This window comes from Pithys albifrons, chromosome 4, assembly GCF_047495875.1.
Source record: "Pithys albifrons albifrons isolate INPA30051 chromosome 4, PitAlb_v1, whole genome shotgun sequence".
Taxonomy (NCBI): domain Eukaryota; kingdom Metazoa; phylum Chordata; class Aves; order Passeriformes; family Thamnophilidae; genus Pithys; species Pithys albifrons.
Window position 1 is genome coordinate 31,327,485 of NC_092461.1, and position 16,803 is coordinate 31,344,287.

General features: G+C 41.0%; 1 protein-coding gene across 7 annotated transcripts in view; it reads left to right on the plus strand.

Moving 5' to 3' along the window:
• Positions 1 to 16,803, plus strand: part of TRAPPC9 (trafficking protein particle complex subunit 9) — a 464,855-nt gene that overhangs the window by 198,267 nt on the left and 249,785 nt on the right. For all 7 annotated transcript variants that reach the window (XM_071553785.1, XM_071553786.1, XM_071553784.1 and 4 more), the window contains one exon: positions 7,476 to 7,629. In XM_071553785.1, coding sequence (XP_071409886.1) covers positions 7,476 to 7,629 — 154 coding nt within the window. The remainder of the gene's footprint in view (positions 1 to 7,475; positions 7,630 to 16,803) is intronic.

A 16,803-nucleotide genomic window follows, 5' to 3' on the forward strand; every position in this document is an offset into this window, starting at 1 on the left:
AAAGAATTGGTATGTCTGTGGCAAAATAAACATTTTAAAGTCAGTAGACTGGGCTAACTTGACTACAAAACTCATCAAGGGGCTAACCAGGGAGTCTCTGAACAGCTGATCTTTTTTTGAGAAATCCAGCAAATGTGAATGTCACAGGTGTGCCAGAATTATCCAGGTTATACTGGGAAAACTGTGCCTTGGAGCAGACTGTGGTTATCACAGTGAATCATCTTGAGGTGAATTTCCACTGCAGCACTCTGGGAAAAGGGCAGTTGCAATCTTTGTGTAGAAAAGGAGGAGACAAGCAAGTAGCTGGTAAATTAATAATTCATTATGAATGTAAAGTCTAATTGTATCTAGAAGTGACAGTCCATGGTGAGATGTGTCCTCCTGCACACTGAGCATTCTGTGATTCTACCCAAAAAATGTTTGAATCGCTTCCTCTGTGAAAAACTTGCTTTTTTCTAAAGCTCTGAATCTCTGCATTGTCCCTGGAGTTATCACTGAGATGGATCCACAGGTGCATGATTTCCCAGAGGTACAGACTGGGTTTTGCACCCTGAGTTTGGGTTTGAGAGGGGTCTCAGCATCTTCTCTGGGGTTTCCCTCTCAGGTGTGTGCAATGTCACAGTCACACTCCTTGGAAAGAGGAGCATTGCCCTCAGTTTCAGGATTTATTGGTGATTTTAAAGCCTTTTCTCTTGGGACAAAGGGAATTGGTGCCCACATTCATAACTAGGCATGGCTGTAGAACTGAGGCTTTTTGGTCTTGCTTCTTGTACCTGGCACAAAATACCATGGTTTTAATTTACATATGTTTTCTTTTGAACTTTGTGCCATAGAAAGGCAATACTGAATTATACAAATGAGCAACTGAATAGGAACATAGATATTTTAACATTTTTTCTCTGATTATTACTATTCCACTGAGGGAGAGGTTGGAGGTACAGCATGGCATTATTTTGGATAATGAGAGGATTGCAATCCTTGTGTGGTTCAGCTGGGATAAAGGGAGGACATTTAACCAGACTTCAAGTATTACCTTACTCAGGCTCTTCTAAATTTCCTAATGGTGTGAAAGGCTGTTGATTAATGGTCTCTTATACCCCCTGTGGAAATTGGTGTGTTTATAGCATAGGCTATCCCCATTATTATTATTATTTTAAATTTCTGATTTGATTAAGTAGCTTACAGTTCTGCTGTGTGGTGATTGCCATTGGAGTCCAAATGATTTAAATGGGAGAGAGGAAAAAAGAGGCAAGAGGAAGTTCATTGTTAATCCTCTTCATTTCCAGTTTATGGTTCTCAGATTTGGAGCTAGGAATTAAAAGGCTATATTCTCAGCACACAGAGTATAATTACATTAAACAGAAGATTTATGTAGCTAACTGTCTCTTAACACTGTTCCATTTTCCAATATTCCATTATATCCAGTGGAGCCATTCTTGCCTGGGTTAACTTCTCCTCTGAAATGCTGTGGATCAGATAAGTATGAGCTGTTGAATATTGCAGGCTTCAGCACTATAGTTTGACTTCTATCTCCTCTTTAATTATTTTAAATAAATAATTAAGTTCTAAATGCAAGTTTTTAAATTTAATTGACCTTTCTTGAGATGAATGGAAAAATTTATCTTTTACTCTGCATAGTTCAGATATTAAAGTCATTGTTTTTCTTTCTGCAGTCAGTGGTAGGCCAGGAGCAGAGATGGTTACTTATGGGTGGCTTGAGCTACTGAATTTTACAGTTGTATTTTACAGTAGTGAATGAAATACAGATTGTCCTCCTAAAACTGTGAAATAATTAGATGTAAACCCAAGGTATATGTTGATTTACATCACTTCACACTCTCTTTTTTCAGCTAACATTCATCTCACAAGAGATTTTATTCTTGAGGTCCCTCTTATATAAAGTGTTATATTCTGGGGTGTCACTTCCAGGACTTGTATTTAGGGTGGAGTTAACATGTACCTGAAACATGATGTTACAAAGACTTTATTACTGAGATTGCACAGTGGAATTGGGCAAAGTTTTTAAAGTAAACTTCCCTTTATGCATTTCTTTTTCCTCTTGAGAGTGAGAACAAGAATATCATCCTCACTTCAAGCTTTTCCTGAAATTTAAAATATTCACTGTGCTCTTTATATACATTTTACACAAGTAGAAGTAACATAGTCTGGCTCAGTGTCCCTTCTGTCTACTTCATATAAGAAAGAAAGAACAGGAAAAATTATATTGAATAAAGCCTCCAACTGCCTCCTGTCAGCTTCATTATGGAAGCAGCTTGCAAACTCACCCATGGATGATAGTGTTTAAATAGCCATGAGGAAGAGTTTTTGAGTTCCTGTTATATTGTTCCTAAGGATAATTGAATAAGGAATATATCTATATTTTATTCCTCCAAGCTAAGGAGCAGTATTTTATTCACTTAAAGGAAGATGAAATCTTGTTATGTTGCTTTTCTTTTAATACCATGCCTGCTTTTAACCTTGTTTAATTTGGAGAGTATCACATAATTAATTTCACTTTATAGAGTCATCCTCTCCTAAGAGATGAGGCCATGGAAAGAGCTGAGACACGTCACTGGAGGCTGTGCCTGGGACCTGCCTGCTGTCCTGCCAGGAACACGGGCAGGAGTTTATGGCACTCCCAGCAACACTCCCTGACTGAATTTTCCACTTATTAATTTTGTCTGCCAGTTGCCACCTCTGTGTCGGTGTCAGCGGGGCTGGGCTTGGGCTGGCACTGCTTTAGGAAAGGTCCCGTGCAAGGCTCTGGCTCAGCAGTTGTGATGCCACTGGCAGGAAGTTATTTTCCTCCATGCAAAAGCCTTTCTGCTTTCTGAGCATTTTGTTGTCAGGACAGAGGAAGATTTCCAGTAAAGTTGAAACTCCTTTCAGGAGAAGTGAAATGTGCTGTCTGGTGCCTTTAGTGATTCTGCACTGCAGCTGTGATAGGACTTCAAACACTGTCACTGAGGCATTGGCTGCACCATCCCAAGCGTTGTCATGTTTTCCCTGTAAGTCTTCCTGGCAGATGAGTGGGCTGACCCGGTGCAGACACATCAGCAGCACTGCCCAGGAGGTGACCTTTTCCTCCTCATTCCCTTCATTAGTATTTGAATAATTTGCATCCTGTGATGCTGCTCTGTGTCTGAGCCGCTGTCACAGCGGCCTGGGCTCCTTTCCTGACACAACCCAGGAGTTCCAAACCACGAGTGTTTCATTATTCATGACAACTATTGTTCCTTTATCCCTCCTCCTGCACAGGCAAGGTTGGCCAGAGAGAAAGAAAAACTGGTTTGCATTTGCAGGATTGGATGTTTAATATTTTTTTGCATAATGCAGTGTTTTTATACAAATATCTCATGATTTATTGAAAGGTCATCTAGAAGGAAATTTGGACAGCTCCCCATGAGGAAAAGAAGTTACAATGAAATTTGAGTCTCTTTTCCTGGAGCGAGTACATGTTTAAACTTCTAAGATCTTTTGTGCTTTTCTTGTATGTAATTCCTGTGAAGGACAAGGTGCAGGTGCCCTTGCACAAGGTGAGCCATCGTTACCCTGGCTGTGTGCAATGAACTGAACGCCTCCTTCGAACACAATTCTCTATTTTTACCTCTTTCTGTATAGATTCCATAGATCCTTGTATATCACAACAAGCAAGGACAAATTTTGAGAAAAAAGAAGTGCAGAGAACTCTTTAAAAGAAACTGGTTGTAAAGTAACTGCAGAAGACAAAAGCAGAGGACGATTTTTCTGGTTAAAATACATTTTAGTCTCATTTTCCTGATGCACAACCCAGGGACAAAACTGGGCAATGTCCAAGAGGTTGCCTTTCCCTGCCTTCTGCTTCTTTTAGGATGAAGTCCATGTGGTCTCTACAGACCACTTAAAAGTTTTTAAGAAGTTTTTTTAGTTGGGGATTATAACCCAATGTCCAGCTTACCCATTTGCTCCTTCAGTCAGCTGGTTTGGGAAATTATTTCTCCATCTGTTAACACCTCTCTGGGGAAAGGGATCCTCAGAGATGGGAGAAATAGGAGTTAAAAGCAAAGTGAGAGAGCTGTGCTTGAGAAGGGGTACATTTGTAAGGATGAGTGACTGATTTAGGTTATGGTATTTATTTTTTGTTTCAATTTTTGTGCAAAGCCTTCCAATTTACTACACGTTCTACAGGCTGAGGAATAAACACCGAAGTGGCATTACTGATAAAAAATGCAGACATAAAACTTGATAGAAATATTTTTAGCCCACGAAGAAGCAGAATGATGATAATAAAAGGCAAATATATTTAAGAAAAAGAGCTGGGATTTAATTTTGTTGTGCTTTTCTTTGAGTGGTTCTATAGTCTTGAAACATATTTTATCTCTGTTTGCTGCTCTAATATATTCTACCTACAGCTGTGTTCATAGTACTGTTTTGTGTGATATTTTTCTCTCTCTAGTTGTCTTTTACTCAGTCTTTTCATTTTCTAGCTGGCAAGTGTGTTGTTGGGGGTGTTTTTGTAGCTTCTCATGTGGCATGAGGTGTCACTGTGCTAAATACAGTTTACACAGTATAAATAAAAGCATGGTTAGAGGACTTGAAAACTTAGGAGAGGTTCTGAGTACAAGAAGCCTTGTTTACTAAAGTTTTCCATAACTTGGAGCTTAATAAAAGTTGTTTCAAAGGTGCCCAATCAACCATTGTTCAGAGCAATCTATGCTGTATTCCTGAAGCTGATGTGGATTTATTGTAGGCTGTTGGGGTAAAAAGTGCTTACATTCATATTTAATTTCCAGAAAAAAATTACCATATTGTCAACAATGATCCTTTAACAGAGGAATGCAATTTGAATGCCTGCAGTTACATATTAAATATTTTTAGACAGGAATATCTTTCTAAAATATCAATCACTTAGAAAAGTGTGACACAATAATTAGATGGGAGCTGTTCTCCAGGTCCCCTGGGAAATGGATTCTAAATACTTTTGACTCTCCAGAAACTAAGACAATTTGTTCAAATATGACTGTAGGAACTGTCAGTATTTCTGTGAGAATTTGAGCAGTACTGTGTGTATAATAGAACTCAAGTGCTGGGTTTGCACCTGCCCATGTACCACAGAGGGATGGAGTGATCTCAGAAACAAAGACAAAAGTGTTTCTGGAGGACCCCAGTTCTGCCATCCACGTGCATTGGCCATGTTCTCAGCCTGCACTTGCTGAACCAAATCATACTTCAATAGCACTGATGTTGTTAGTCGTGGAATCAACAGGTTGGAAAAGACCTCTGGGATCATCAAGTCGAAGCTTTGACCCAACACCACCTTGTCAACCAGCCCATGGCACTCAGTGCCACCTCCAGTCTCTTCTTAAATACCTCCAAGGATGGCGACTCCACCACCTCCCTGGGCAGCTCCTTCCAATGGCCAATCACTCTTTTTGTAAACAACTTCCCCATGTCCAACCTAAACCTGCCCTGCCACAGCTTAAGACTGTGCCCTCTTCTCCTACTGCTGGTTGTCTGGGAGAAGAGCCTGACCCCCACCTTGGCTGCACCCTCCTGTCTGGGAGTTGGAGAGAGTGATGGGGTCTCCCCAAGCCTCATCTTTCCCAGGCTGAACAACCCCAGCTCCCTCAGGTGCTCCTCACAGGACTTGTTCTCCAGACCCTTCACCAACCTCATTGCCCTTCTCTGGACCTGCTCCAGCCCCTCAGTGAGGGGCCCAGAACTGGACACAGAACTTGAGGTGTGACCTCACCAGTGCAGGTGGAGGGGAACAATCACTGCCCTGGTCCTGTTGACCACGCTGTTCCTGATCCAGGCCAGGATGCCACTGGCCTTCTTGGCCACCTGGGCACACACTGCTCATGTCCAGTTGCTGCCCAGCAGCACCCCCAGGTCCCTTTCCTCCTGGCTGCTCTCCAGCCACTCTGTGCCCAGCCTGGAGCGCTGCAGGGGGTTGGGGTGGCCAAAGTGCAGGACCTGCCACTTGGTCTTGTTGAATCCCATCCCATTGGAATCAGCCCATCTCTCCAGCCTGTCCAGGTCCCTCTGCAGAGCTCTCCTGCCTTCCAGCAGGGTGACATTCGCCCCAGCTTGGCATCATCTGCAGATTTGCTGATGGTAGATCAGGCCTGATATCCCTTCCAGAATCCACTCCTCGGGTTACATTCTTTATTTCTGGCTTGTTTGTGGCAGTTACTGTGATCCACTTTTGCACCTCATGGTTAGCTTTTTAATATGCCCAGCACCTGATGGACTTTGCATACAAATGAAGAACTTCTAATGATCTTTTACTGTAGAAAAAAAAAAGGCAAAACAGAGCCCTCCCTTAGAGAGGAATAGATGAATTCCTGTGCCTTTTGGATGGAAAGATCAGCAAAGATCCAGTGTGCACAACAGGTAACCTGGACACCTTTGCCTTCGTTCTGTATTTACACATTTTAGTCATAGAATCATAGAATAGTTTGGGTTGAAATTACCTGAAAGGGCATCTAGTCCCAAATCCCCCAACACATTCCACTAGAATGGTGAAGGTGGTCTTGGAACATGAGAAGCTTCTCCTCAGGGTTCAGTTTTTGCTCAGTCTTGACAGGCCTGTTTGAATTCATGTTCCCTCAGTAAACTTCACAAGCTCTGATTATTCCTGGTGCTTGTAATTGCCATGTGTCCTCACCCAGTTTCTTTTAGGGTCACGATTCTCTTAAATTAATGTTAATTATAGAAAATCTGGTCTGGGTGGATTTCAAAGCTCTTTTTTGTTGACCTTTGTTACTGGTGTTTTCCTTTTGGCAACACTTAGAGAACGTTTCCCTCTTTATGAGTAGGAATAGCTAAAAGAATAATAGTAATCCTGTGTTTTTGTGGAATGCCCTTCTCAGACCCCTCTTACTTTGTAGTTGCATTTTATCATGAATGGTTTTTGAAGCTGTTGCTTGGTCTTCTCTTTTTCTTAAGTGCAAAGTCATCTCAAGAGCAATATATTTTAATTCTTCCCTAATTATTTTTCTATTTCAGACAATTCAGGAAATTAAAGCTGTTTTGGCAGCACAGTATATTAGGTCTGCTATAACTACATTTCATGTGATGTGAGCTGGTCTAAATTCCCTTTTATATTAGATTAGTGATCCTAATTTAACATATAAGTATTTAGTATGCATTATGGTGTACTGTATTTAATTTAATTAGCTTTTATGCCTTACCGTACATTTAATAAAGCAATTATTTAACCATTTGCTACCAGTGAATTATACTGTGATATTGAAATTAATACTGTCTGTAATTCATGAAGGTACACTAAGCAAGGTGAAAATATTATTTTAAAAAGAAGTCAAGGGCCACATTCAGGCCCTCGTCCTGTGATTATTTTGTCTTTCCTTCCTAAGTTTTATAAGGAAAATTTAGGACATTGGTTTCACAGTGCTCTGCAGTTTCTGCCGAAATAATGCCTGTAGAACTGGGTGAAAATGGTGTTGTTCTTTGCTTTTTTTCCTTTGCCCCAGGATGGCGATCCAAGTGGACAAGTTCAGCTTTGAGAGCTTCCCAGAGTCCCCCACCGACGGGACACCGCTGGCAAATGCGAAGCAGCTGGAAGAGGAAAGGCAGCAAGCAAAAGGGCTGGAGATTAACAGCAAGCTGGATATTTGCTGGAAAATTATATCCTTTCATGAATACTTGCTTTAAAAATATATAAATAGATGCCCTATGACACATTTTATTTTATAATTCAACTCACTTCCTAGCAGTGTTGCTGAAAAGAAAAGTAATTAGAACAGTCATAATTATAGACTGTTTAAGGTTAATTGTGCTGTATATTATTTAGGCAATGCTTGGGTCATCCTCTAATGGCTTTTTCTGAGTCATTGAGCCTGTCATAAATACTGTGTGTTTTTCCCAACTTTTAGGGCACGGAGAAAGTATAGTTAGGATTGATGAGTAGTAGATTTATAGGGTCACATTTTTCTGTTCTCCCCCACACCGAGTAACTGAATCATGAAGAAATACATGAAGCTGGATTTGGAGAGTCTGCATATATTTAATTAAATTTGAGTAAATTATAACATATTAGAATTTATTTCCAGGTCCTCTTTATGGATTTAGTGATATATCTAACCTTGTGTAGCCTTTTAAGGCTTGGGCAGGACTTGTGTGATGACTTAGTCATTCTAAACATAAAATCCCCATAATAACTCTAAATGCAGTAAAACATTGCCTTATGATTATTAATAAGAAATTGCATTCAGTTAGAGTTAAAATAAACCAATAGTGTTGCCATAAATTTCATGATTTCTATAAAAAAATCTTGTGCTTGGCTTGTCAAAAATACACTTTCTCATGATTTTCTTCTGGGGAACATTCTGTGCAGCCAACAGCCCCCCAAGCCATGTGATGGTACTCAGCACCTTCCAGGGATTTGTATTTTTCACTCAGATCATCCTCAAATTCACATGATAGTGGGTGGCAGAAGATGAGAGAAGAGTGGCAATCACATTGTGCTTCATCTGTTTGTACCTTTAATTGTGCTTTTATCTGGAGATCTGAACTAATGTTTCATTGCTAATTATTATGAGGAAGAGCTTTGCTGTAAGGGTGGCTGAGCACTGGGGCAGGTTACCCAGAGAGGCTGTGGATTCTCCTTCCCTGGAGATATCCAAGGGCTGTCTGATGAAAATGCTCTGGGGACCCTGCTTGGACCAGATGACCTCCAGTGGTCCCTCCCAACCTTAACCATCCTGTGATTATTCAATTACCTGCATGGGATTTGTCAAGGGCAAGTCTTGAGATGTAAATGAGATTTCTGGTGCGTGGTTCGGTCCAGATTCCCTGAGAAACATTTCAGAGAGTTCTGTTTAGGCAAAAATGTCAATATTTAACAAAAATTCACTTAGAAAATGTCTGTGTTATGGAAAGATATAAATATTCTGTGATAACACAGATGAATTCTTACCCTGGAATTGAGTGCATAGTTCTAATCATTTTGTCAAGGTGTAAAAATACATCCTCACTCATTTCTGTTGCTGGGCAACACTGTTTACATCCATCCTGTGTTATGTATTTAACCCCAGTTTTGATCCCAAAGCTATTGTGGCTGACACATAGGTCAGTACCTCAGAAAACCAATGCATGGATTCTGTGGGTTAAATACAGTGCAAGCATTAATTTCTGTGGTTTTGATACTTGTTATGATTGTTCTCTCTGTTCCGGGAACTGAAACTATTCTAATTAATGAGAGGCAAAAAAAAAAATCACATGTGCTTAAAAATCCTTGAAGAAAAGTGTACATTCTTTTCAGGTCTCTTGTCCTGACTAGAGTCAGTCTTTTTCACAGAATCATGGAATTTTTAATGTTGGAAAAGATCTCCAGGATCATCAAGTCCAAATTTTGACCAAACACCACCATGTCAACTAAACCAGAGCATCGAGTGCCACGTTGAGTAATTTCTTGAACACCTCCAGGGCTGGTGGCTCCACCACCTCCTGGGCTGCCTGTTCAGTGCTTGACCAACTTGCAGTGAACAAATTCCTCCTCATTTCCAACCTGAACCTCCCCCCGGCTTCATCCTTTTATTTCTTACAGCAGTATTTAGATGTGAACCAGTAAATAGAAAAAAGTCTTCCCTCATTTGTACTAAATTTTAGCAACTTGGTTTCTGAGGCATTTTTCTCCCACCAGAGTCATTTGGCCCTGGCCAGCAGAGTTTATTTCAGACCTGCTGATGGATGGAGGCAGGAGCAGAGAGGGATGGATAGTTCAGCTGCTTAAGCCTTGTTTGCCTTCAGGAGGCTGCCAAAGTGCAGCCAAGAGAGGAAAAGTATCTGCAAAACCACAAAGGGATACAAAGGGATAGAGCTGCTTGTATTTCCTACTAGAAAAGGCATTTTTGCAAAAGTCTTTTGAGTGGTAAGACCAAGTGATCTCTTTTTTATCCCTTGTCTTTGAAGCACTTTGCCCTGCCCAGCTGACTTTTCTCTGCCATGTGCATGACCAAATGGATGTATATTTGAGAGAACACAGTTCAGACAGTTTTAAATAGTCTTATGTTGTTTAAAAGCCTGTATTTTTTAGCTTGCAATTCCTTAAATTCTTACTGTATTGGTTGATACCACATGAAACCATCACACAAACAAAGGTTTGCAGTTTGAAGTGCGTGGATTGCATTGACTGCAGTGAGAAGTTAAGTCATAAGGAATTCCTGTGTGGGCCAAAAATAGCTCACAAAGGAAGAGGGTTTCAGCACCAGAGGAATTTTCCAGTATGGAAAATCCATTTTCCATGGCTTTATCCATTGAAATGTTCAGGGTTTCAAGTGATGAGATTTTCAGTTCGTCATTTATGAAAGTATCGTAAAACTTGATGGATTTTCATGTCCTTTTGGAGGGCTGAAGGCAGAAGGTAAAGACAACACAGCATATTATTCAATTCAACCTTTGCACATTTTTATAGAATGAAGATTATTAGGAAAATAGACTTTTTCATGAGAACCCTTACTGCCACGCTGTTTCTATGTAGAAAAAATCTGGAATAATGTAATTTAGTAAATCTTTGAGCTTATAGTAATATTGAGATCACTTAAATTAAGAATATGCTGTCTTGGTTTTTAGCATTATGGGGTGGCATCTGGTATCATCTTACCAGCTGTGGTTTACTTTAACACAGAATTTGAGTGAACAGAGCATGTGTGCTGTTAAGGTGGCTAATATTTTCAAATCACGTTTTTCCTCTTATTTTCTGAATATTCTTTAGCAAATTTTTTTGTCTTCAGGGATTGCTGTGCATTCCAGCTCATGGGTCAAGACACCTCTCCTAAGTGTCCTTTGAAGTTTCTGTAGTGCTGTCTCCCTTGTTGAGTTCTCTAAGATTTTCATCATGTTCTTCATGTGGAGATGATGGGAGTGTTAAACTTCTCTTTGTGGTCTTCACATGGTCTGTGTTAGACCCACCAGAGGATTTCTTTGATTACTGCAATCTACATTTTGACTTCAGAAACTGAAATATATTCAGAATTGTTTCAGAGAATTAGGTCGCATGCAGGTGATCCTCATTTTTAGGGGAGTAAACAAAGATTTATCCATGTTCAGATGGTGGAATGGATTCTTTGTAGGGAGCACAGAAAGGTTTTGCCAGGAGAAACATCAAGAAATTTCCTGTGCTTCAGTTTTATGTCTTAGTTTGTCATCAGCCTTGCTGCTGCTTAATCAACTGCAAGGAACTTGGTACTTTGCAAGGTGGACCTCAGAGTTTGTAGAGCAGGGCAAGAAGGGGAAAGTGATGGGGTCAGATGAGTTAAAATCACTGAGTCTGCCCTGAGGTGTGATCGAGAGCCCTTGGGTGCCTAGACCTGAACTTGCCAAAGCATGTGGAGGGGAAATCAGTGCACAGGAAATTGTCAGAAAAGGAGGGATGGGCCAGTTGAAACCTTTCGGATCAAGGACAGAGTTGTCCAACAGAGTGAGGTGGTGTGCAGTTGTTACAGAGCACCCAAACAAGGAGACAAGCTGGATGAGCCCTTGTGGATGAACTTAAGAAGTCTTCCAGCTTCCAGTTGTGGGTTGGATTATTCCTGGAGTCCTTTGGGACATTTTTTGTGTACAGGCACTGGGTGGCTTGATTTGGTATGGGCTGTGTGGGACTTGCTACTTGAAAATAAAGAAGATCCACTTGGAGAGGTGAAGGTGAGTGCCAGTGGAGTTGTCCTGAGATGGTGGAGTTCAATACCCCGAGGGAAGTGAGGAGGGCAAGTAAAGGATAATGCAGGACAAAGTCCAGACACTCTGGAGAACTGGAAGGCAGAACTGCACAGGAGCTGCCCTTGGTCCCACGAGAGCTGATGGTCCTCCAGGAGGAACCTCAAAGCCTGGGAGTTAGAGCAGCCAACAAAGTTCATCTGACTCTTGGAACAAGGCCTGTCCTGAGGTGACTGTGGCAAACTGCAGCCTGCTGAATTCCACCTGGGTTCTGGGAAAATTACTTCCCACACTGAGGGTGCTCAAAGAAGTCCAAAAGTGCTGTAAAATTGCTGTCTTTGAAGATGTTAAAAAATTCTGGACAAAATCTTAAAGAAGGTGATGCAGTGTCAGGATTTCCATGCCGTGAGTACAGGGTTGGGCAGTGACTCTGGCACTGCCTTTCAGTGTAAAAGTCTGTGATTTGTGCAGCCAGACAAAGGGCTGGGGCAGAGAATGACTGTGGAAACCAAACTCCTTTTCCTTCCCTTCTCCTGCTCTCCCCAGCTTTGATTGCAGCCAGAGAAATTTTCTAATGGACTGTGAGGGAACTGCTGTTTCAGGGAAATGACACTATAACATTTTGGGGCCATTTTCCTGAAAATATTCTAAACCTGAGCCTTTTAAAAAAATGAGACTTCCAGTGCCACCTTGAATATCATGTTCCATTTTTAACTTTTCTAATTTTTCCTTGCTTCAGCCTCAATATCTGTGATGTATAAGAAGCCTGCCCTATTTGCAATGTTTCCTTACCTTTTTTTAAATTGCACTGTGTGCCCCTTCCTCAGTTTTCTCGTTTCTATATTTAAACCAAATTGCCTGAAATTTCTTTCAAAGCCCATTTTCTCTCAGTCATGTTGCTGATGTTGTTGTGCAGTGCAGCTCCATTTTTCTCCATTGTGGGATCCAAAGCTGGAAGGAAAACTGCAGGTGAGGCTTCTCCCAGGATAAGAGCTGTACCCTCTGGGTTTCAGAAGTGCTTCCTCTGAGAACTCTTCTGTAATTCTTTTGCAAGTGTCTCATTCCTGATTGTTTTATTTTTTTTGTTTAACTGAGTGAATTCCCAACTTTCATTTATTGATGATTGTTTCCAGGGTGAAACTTGGAACTTTTCTTCATTGAGTTTCATCTGAGTGTTCTTCATAAGGTCCACTCATTTATTAGGTTTTTAAACATTGACACCTTTTCTAAATACATAAAATTTATGAATGTTTTTGTTTTGCATCATCTAAGTAGCTAATCAGGATGTTGAAATTAGTATCTCTCAGACAGAACCTTGAGTCATCTCATTTGCTTGGCAGCAAATCACTGATAACTGTTTTTGAAATTCACTTTTCTCTGTCTATTCTGCTTTTGATGACTTCATCTTGATCAGTTATGTATCTTTGGTTATGAGAATATTACACACTGTGAAACTTTCGTCCATCAGAAAAGTTTTCCTTACATTTCCATGCAGCTTTTTAGCAGCAATAGTTGTTTGCCAAAAAGTAACTTGTTTAATATGCACTAAATAAGTGCATACAGTTAGTTTTAATAATAAAGTGCTACAATAATAATCAAGCAGAAAGCTTAAAATATGATTAGGGCCACTGCTGTAAGTGAAATGTGGTCATTAATCATGTAAATTTACTTTTCATTAGTGTAATTCTTAGTTGTGAAGACTTGCTAATTTTTTTATCATTATGTGCATTCTTCCACCTGGATCTATTTCCAAAGGACATATGTATAGAAAATAACCCTTTTGAGATGCAAGATGTGGAATGCTGTAGAGAGAAAACACCATGAGTATCTTCCAGATATAAACACTTTTTTCAAAATCCATTTTCTTTTTAAGCAGTAGGTTTTGGATCCCATGCTGTGTTCTAAATGTGGGTACCCAGCTACTCATCAGGCAATCCAGAGAGTAGAAAAGACCAAAGTTTTCCCAGGGGAAATAACTGGTTCATTTGACTGTCATTTTGGTTTCTGGCATGAAACACTTTATATCACGTTCAATCTGTTGCTACAGAAACATGAAATAAGGGTGTCAACTGTGAAAAATTGGGGGTTTGTTTTTGTTTTATTTTGTTTTAAGCAGCATGTGGGGATTGTGTGTTCACTGGCTATGGGGCCTGTTTGGTTGTGCAGTGAAAATGTCTCAGATTGTTCAGAGTGAACAGTTGCACTGGAAATTGGAAGTGCACTGGTTCAGTCCTGGCTGGTGTGTGTGTTGTTAACAGCGAAGATTGGGCTGTAGGAAATGGGTGAACACTCTGACTCCTACAGGAGAGCAGCTTGTGATCACAGAGAGCTCTCAGCTAAATGTGTGGAGGTTTGGTTAAGGAGATGGATTCTGCAAGGTCAAACTTCACCTTGGCAGCCTGTGCTTCTGTTTATCTGTGCAGTCTTTTTCAATGAATTTTAAATCCTGGTTTTTACAGTTGTGTCTTATCAGCTTTGACTTTGAGCTAAGAATGAAAGGGTATATTGGCGACCCCTGTTGCAGCTGCTTTATTTTCATTGACTTCTGAAGGGTTATCTTAGGAAATACACAGACTCTTGAGTTCAGCTTTTGTTGCTTTGACATTCTCTTACTGCATGTTTTGGTTGCTTTTTGTCTCCGTGGTAATGAGTTTGTAACAATGTTCAGTTTTGTGTTTGTCAAATAACGAGCAATTTTATGTAATTGTCTGATAATACAGTCAGGAAACAAAGACCAATGATATGGAATTCCATGATCCAGATCCCCCCTGTAGGTCCATGTGAACACCTAATTCCTTTGTTTCAGCAAGTCCACTTTGGCTGCATCTGAACCTTGCCTTTTCCTCCTTTGCCACCAAACTCCCTCGTGCTGCTTCATTGAATGATCTCATTAGACAAATGCAATTTATTTCCTGAAGATGTTTGTGGTTTAACCAGCCTTGCCTTACAGGGAGACAGAGCCACAGGATGGGGCAGGTTGGAAGGGCCCACATTGGGTCATCTGGTCCAACCTCCTCCTGCTCATCCAGGGCCATCCCAGAGCACACGGCAGAGGATTGTGCACAGACAGCTCTGGAATATCCTCAGTGAGGAGACTCCACACCCTCTCTGGGAGATCTGTTCCAGGATTGGGTCACTGCACAGGAAAGTTCTTCCTCATGTTCAGGTAGAACTTTTTGGGCATCAGTTTCTGCCCATTCCTCTTGTCCCATTGCTGGGCACCCCCGCGCAGAGCCTGATCCATGCTCTGTCCCCTCCCTGCAGACACTGACAGACGTGGGGGAGTCCCCTCAGTGTCTCTTCTCCAGGCTCAGCTCCCTCAGCCTTTCCTCCTAAGAGAGATGCTCCAGTCCCTTCCTCATCCCTGTAGCCCTCACTGGACCTGCTCCAGGAGCTCCATGTCTCTCTGGTCCCCAGGAACTCAGCACCGGACAGAGCACTCCAGATGTGGCCTCACCTCCTGTGGTTTTTGCCTTCCAGAGTGAATGTTCTATGTGTGAACACCTGGATCTGGTCTGACAGCACCTGCCAGTGATAAAGGACGAAGAATCACCTACTTTATAGTAATTCTGTAATGGTGTCTTAGACACTGAGCTTTCCATGGAGCTTTAAGGAGTAGAAGTTTCCATATTTCAGGCACCACTCTGAGCCAGGTGTAGATAAATTACAGTGCAGTTCGTTTAATGTTACAGTTAATGGCAGCCACTGTTTTAAAGCATCTTTTAAATACTGTCTTTTTATTAGTGTTTTCTCTAACTTATTCTCCTTATGTTAAAGATGTGATAACAGGATTGTTTATCTGCTGTTTCTGTGAAGTGTCCAAATTATGTATTCTCTCTCCTCTAGTTTGTTTTATGGAAATTACTCCATTGTGTTGGTGTTCTGAGTCTTATTTTTTGGCAGCAATGTTCTTATTAGGTGATATTCTGCTGCCTTCAGTCTTCCAAATAGGTGCTTTTCTTTAATGATGTTTACAGCTTTTTAGACTCTTAAGGGTTTGTGAATTCTTTATTTGTGGTCTTTTTAGGGGGAAAAAGTGCTATTTATGCCGTTTTTCAGGGTATAATGAGAATATTTTAAAAAATAATGGCAAGAATTCTGTCCATTGTATTGATTTTCCTCTTCTGTCATCTCCTTGAGCTCTTGAGTCTCAATCACTAATTGATAGATCTGTTTTTGTCCTGAGGTTTCCAGACTTTTCTTTTAAATCTCACATAGAACTTGCAGAATTATGTCCTGTGGTAGAAATCAGTTATCTGTAGTGAATCTTCTTTAAATGACACAGACGAGTACATCCTTTAACAGTCAGGTGATGTGCCTCTCTTTCCAGAGTTTTGCAGGAAAAGGGCTGGTCACATTTAGAAGCTGTTGGTAAAAGCTCAGATATTTAATTTTTTGCTGTGTTTTTGAGGAACATGGTTCCAGTACTTTTGGAGTTGTTGGTGTAAATCTTGATGAACTTTGCTGGGAGCTCATCCCTTAATTACAGTGGGACACTACCTATGGTTGGTTCATTTGAAGGCTGTGAAGTTGGAAAGGGGGTGTTTTCAAGTGTCCAGGGGATGTTTTCAAGCGTCCAAGGGGTGTTCTCAAGTCTCCCTCTGCCTTGAGTCTTGTTTCTGTGTGGTGCTCCCACTTTGTGCTGTCACGAGCTGAGCTGTAAAGATGCTCCAAGCTTTGCCAATGTCAGCGCAGTTCTGGTGTGAGCACACATGTGGCTCTCTGAAGGAGCCATCCTTGCCCCAGCTCCACTCCTGCCTCGCACCTTCACTGAGCCAGGGCCTTCTCATGGTACAACATCACACCAAAGCCACTGAGTGCAGCCTTGGCTGAACAGGAGATGGTGCTGACACCTCCATGTGCCTCAGAGCCCTTTGAATTCAGTGCCTTTCTGAACTCAGGGAATGAGAACCAAGAAATCCAGTGCTCTTTATGTTAAAAATTCATGTTATTGTGATTGATGCATCCCATGAAATTATTATTAATTAGTTTGAATGGATAATCCTGTCTTTGTGTTATATCGGATATTGCCTGTGCTTTTGTGTTCACATTTGTGGGACCTGTTTTGAAGGCCTTTAGAAAGAGATTCCTGCGTTCCCACCAGTTTATTTCAGTGTTTCGCTGCCCTTAGAGGAAGAACAACTT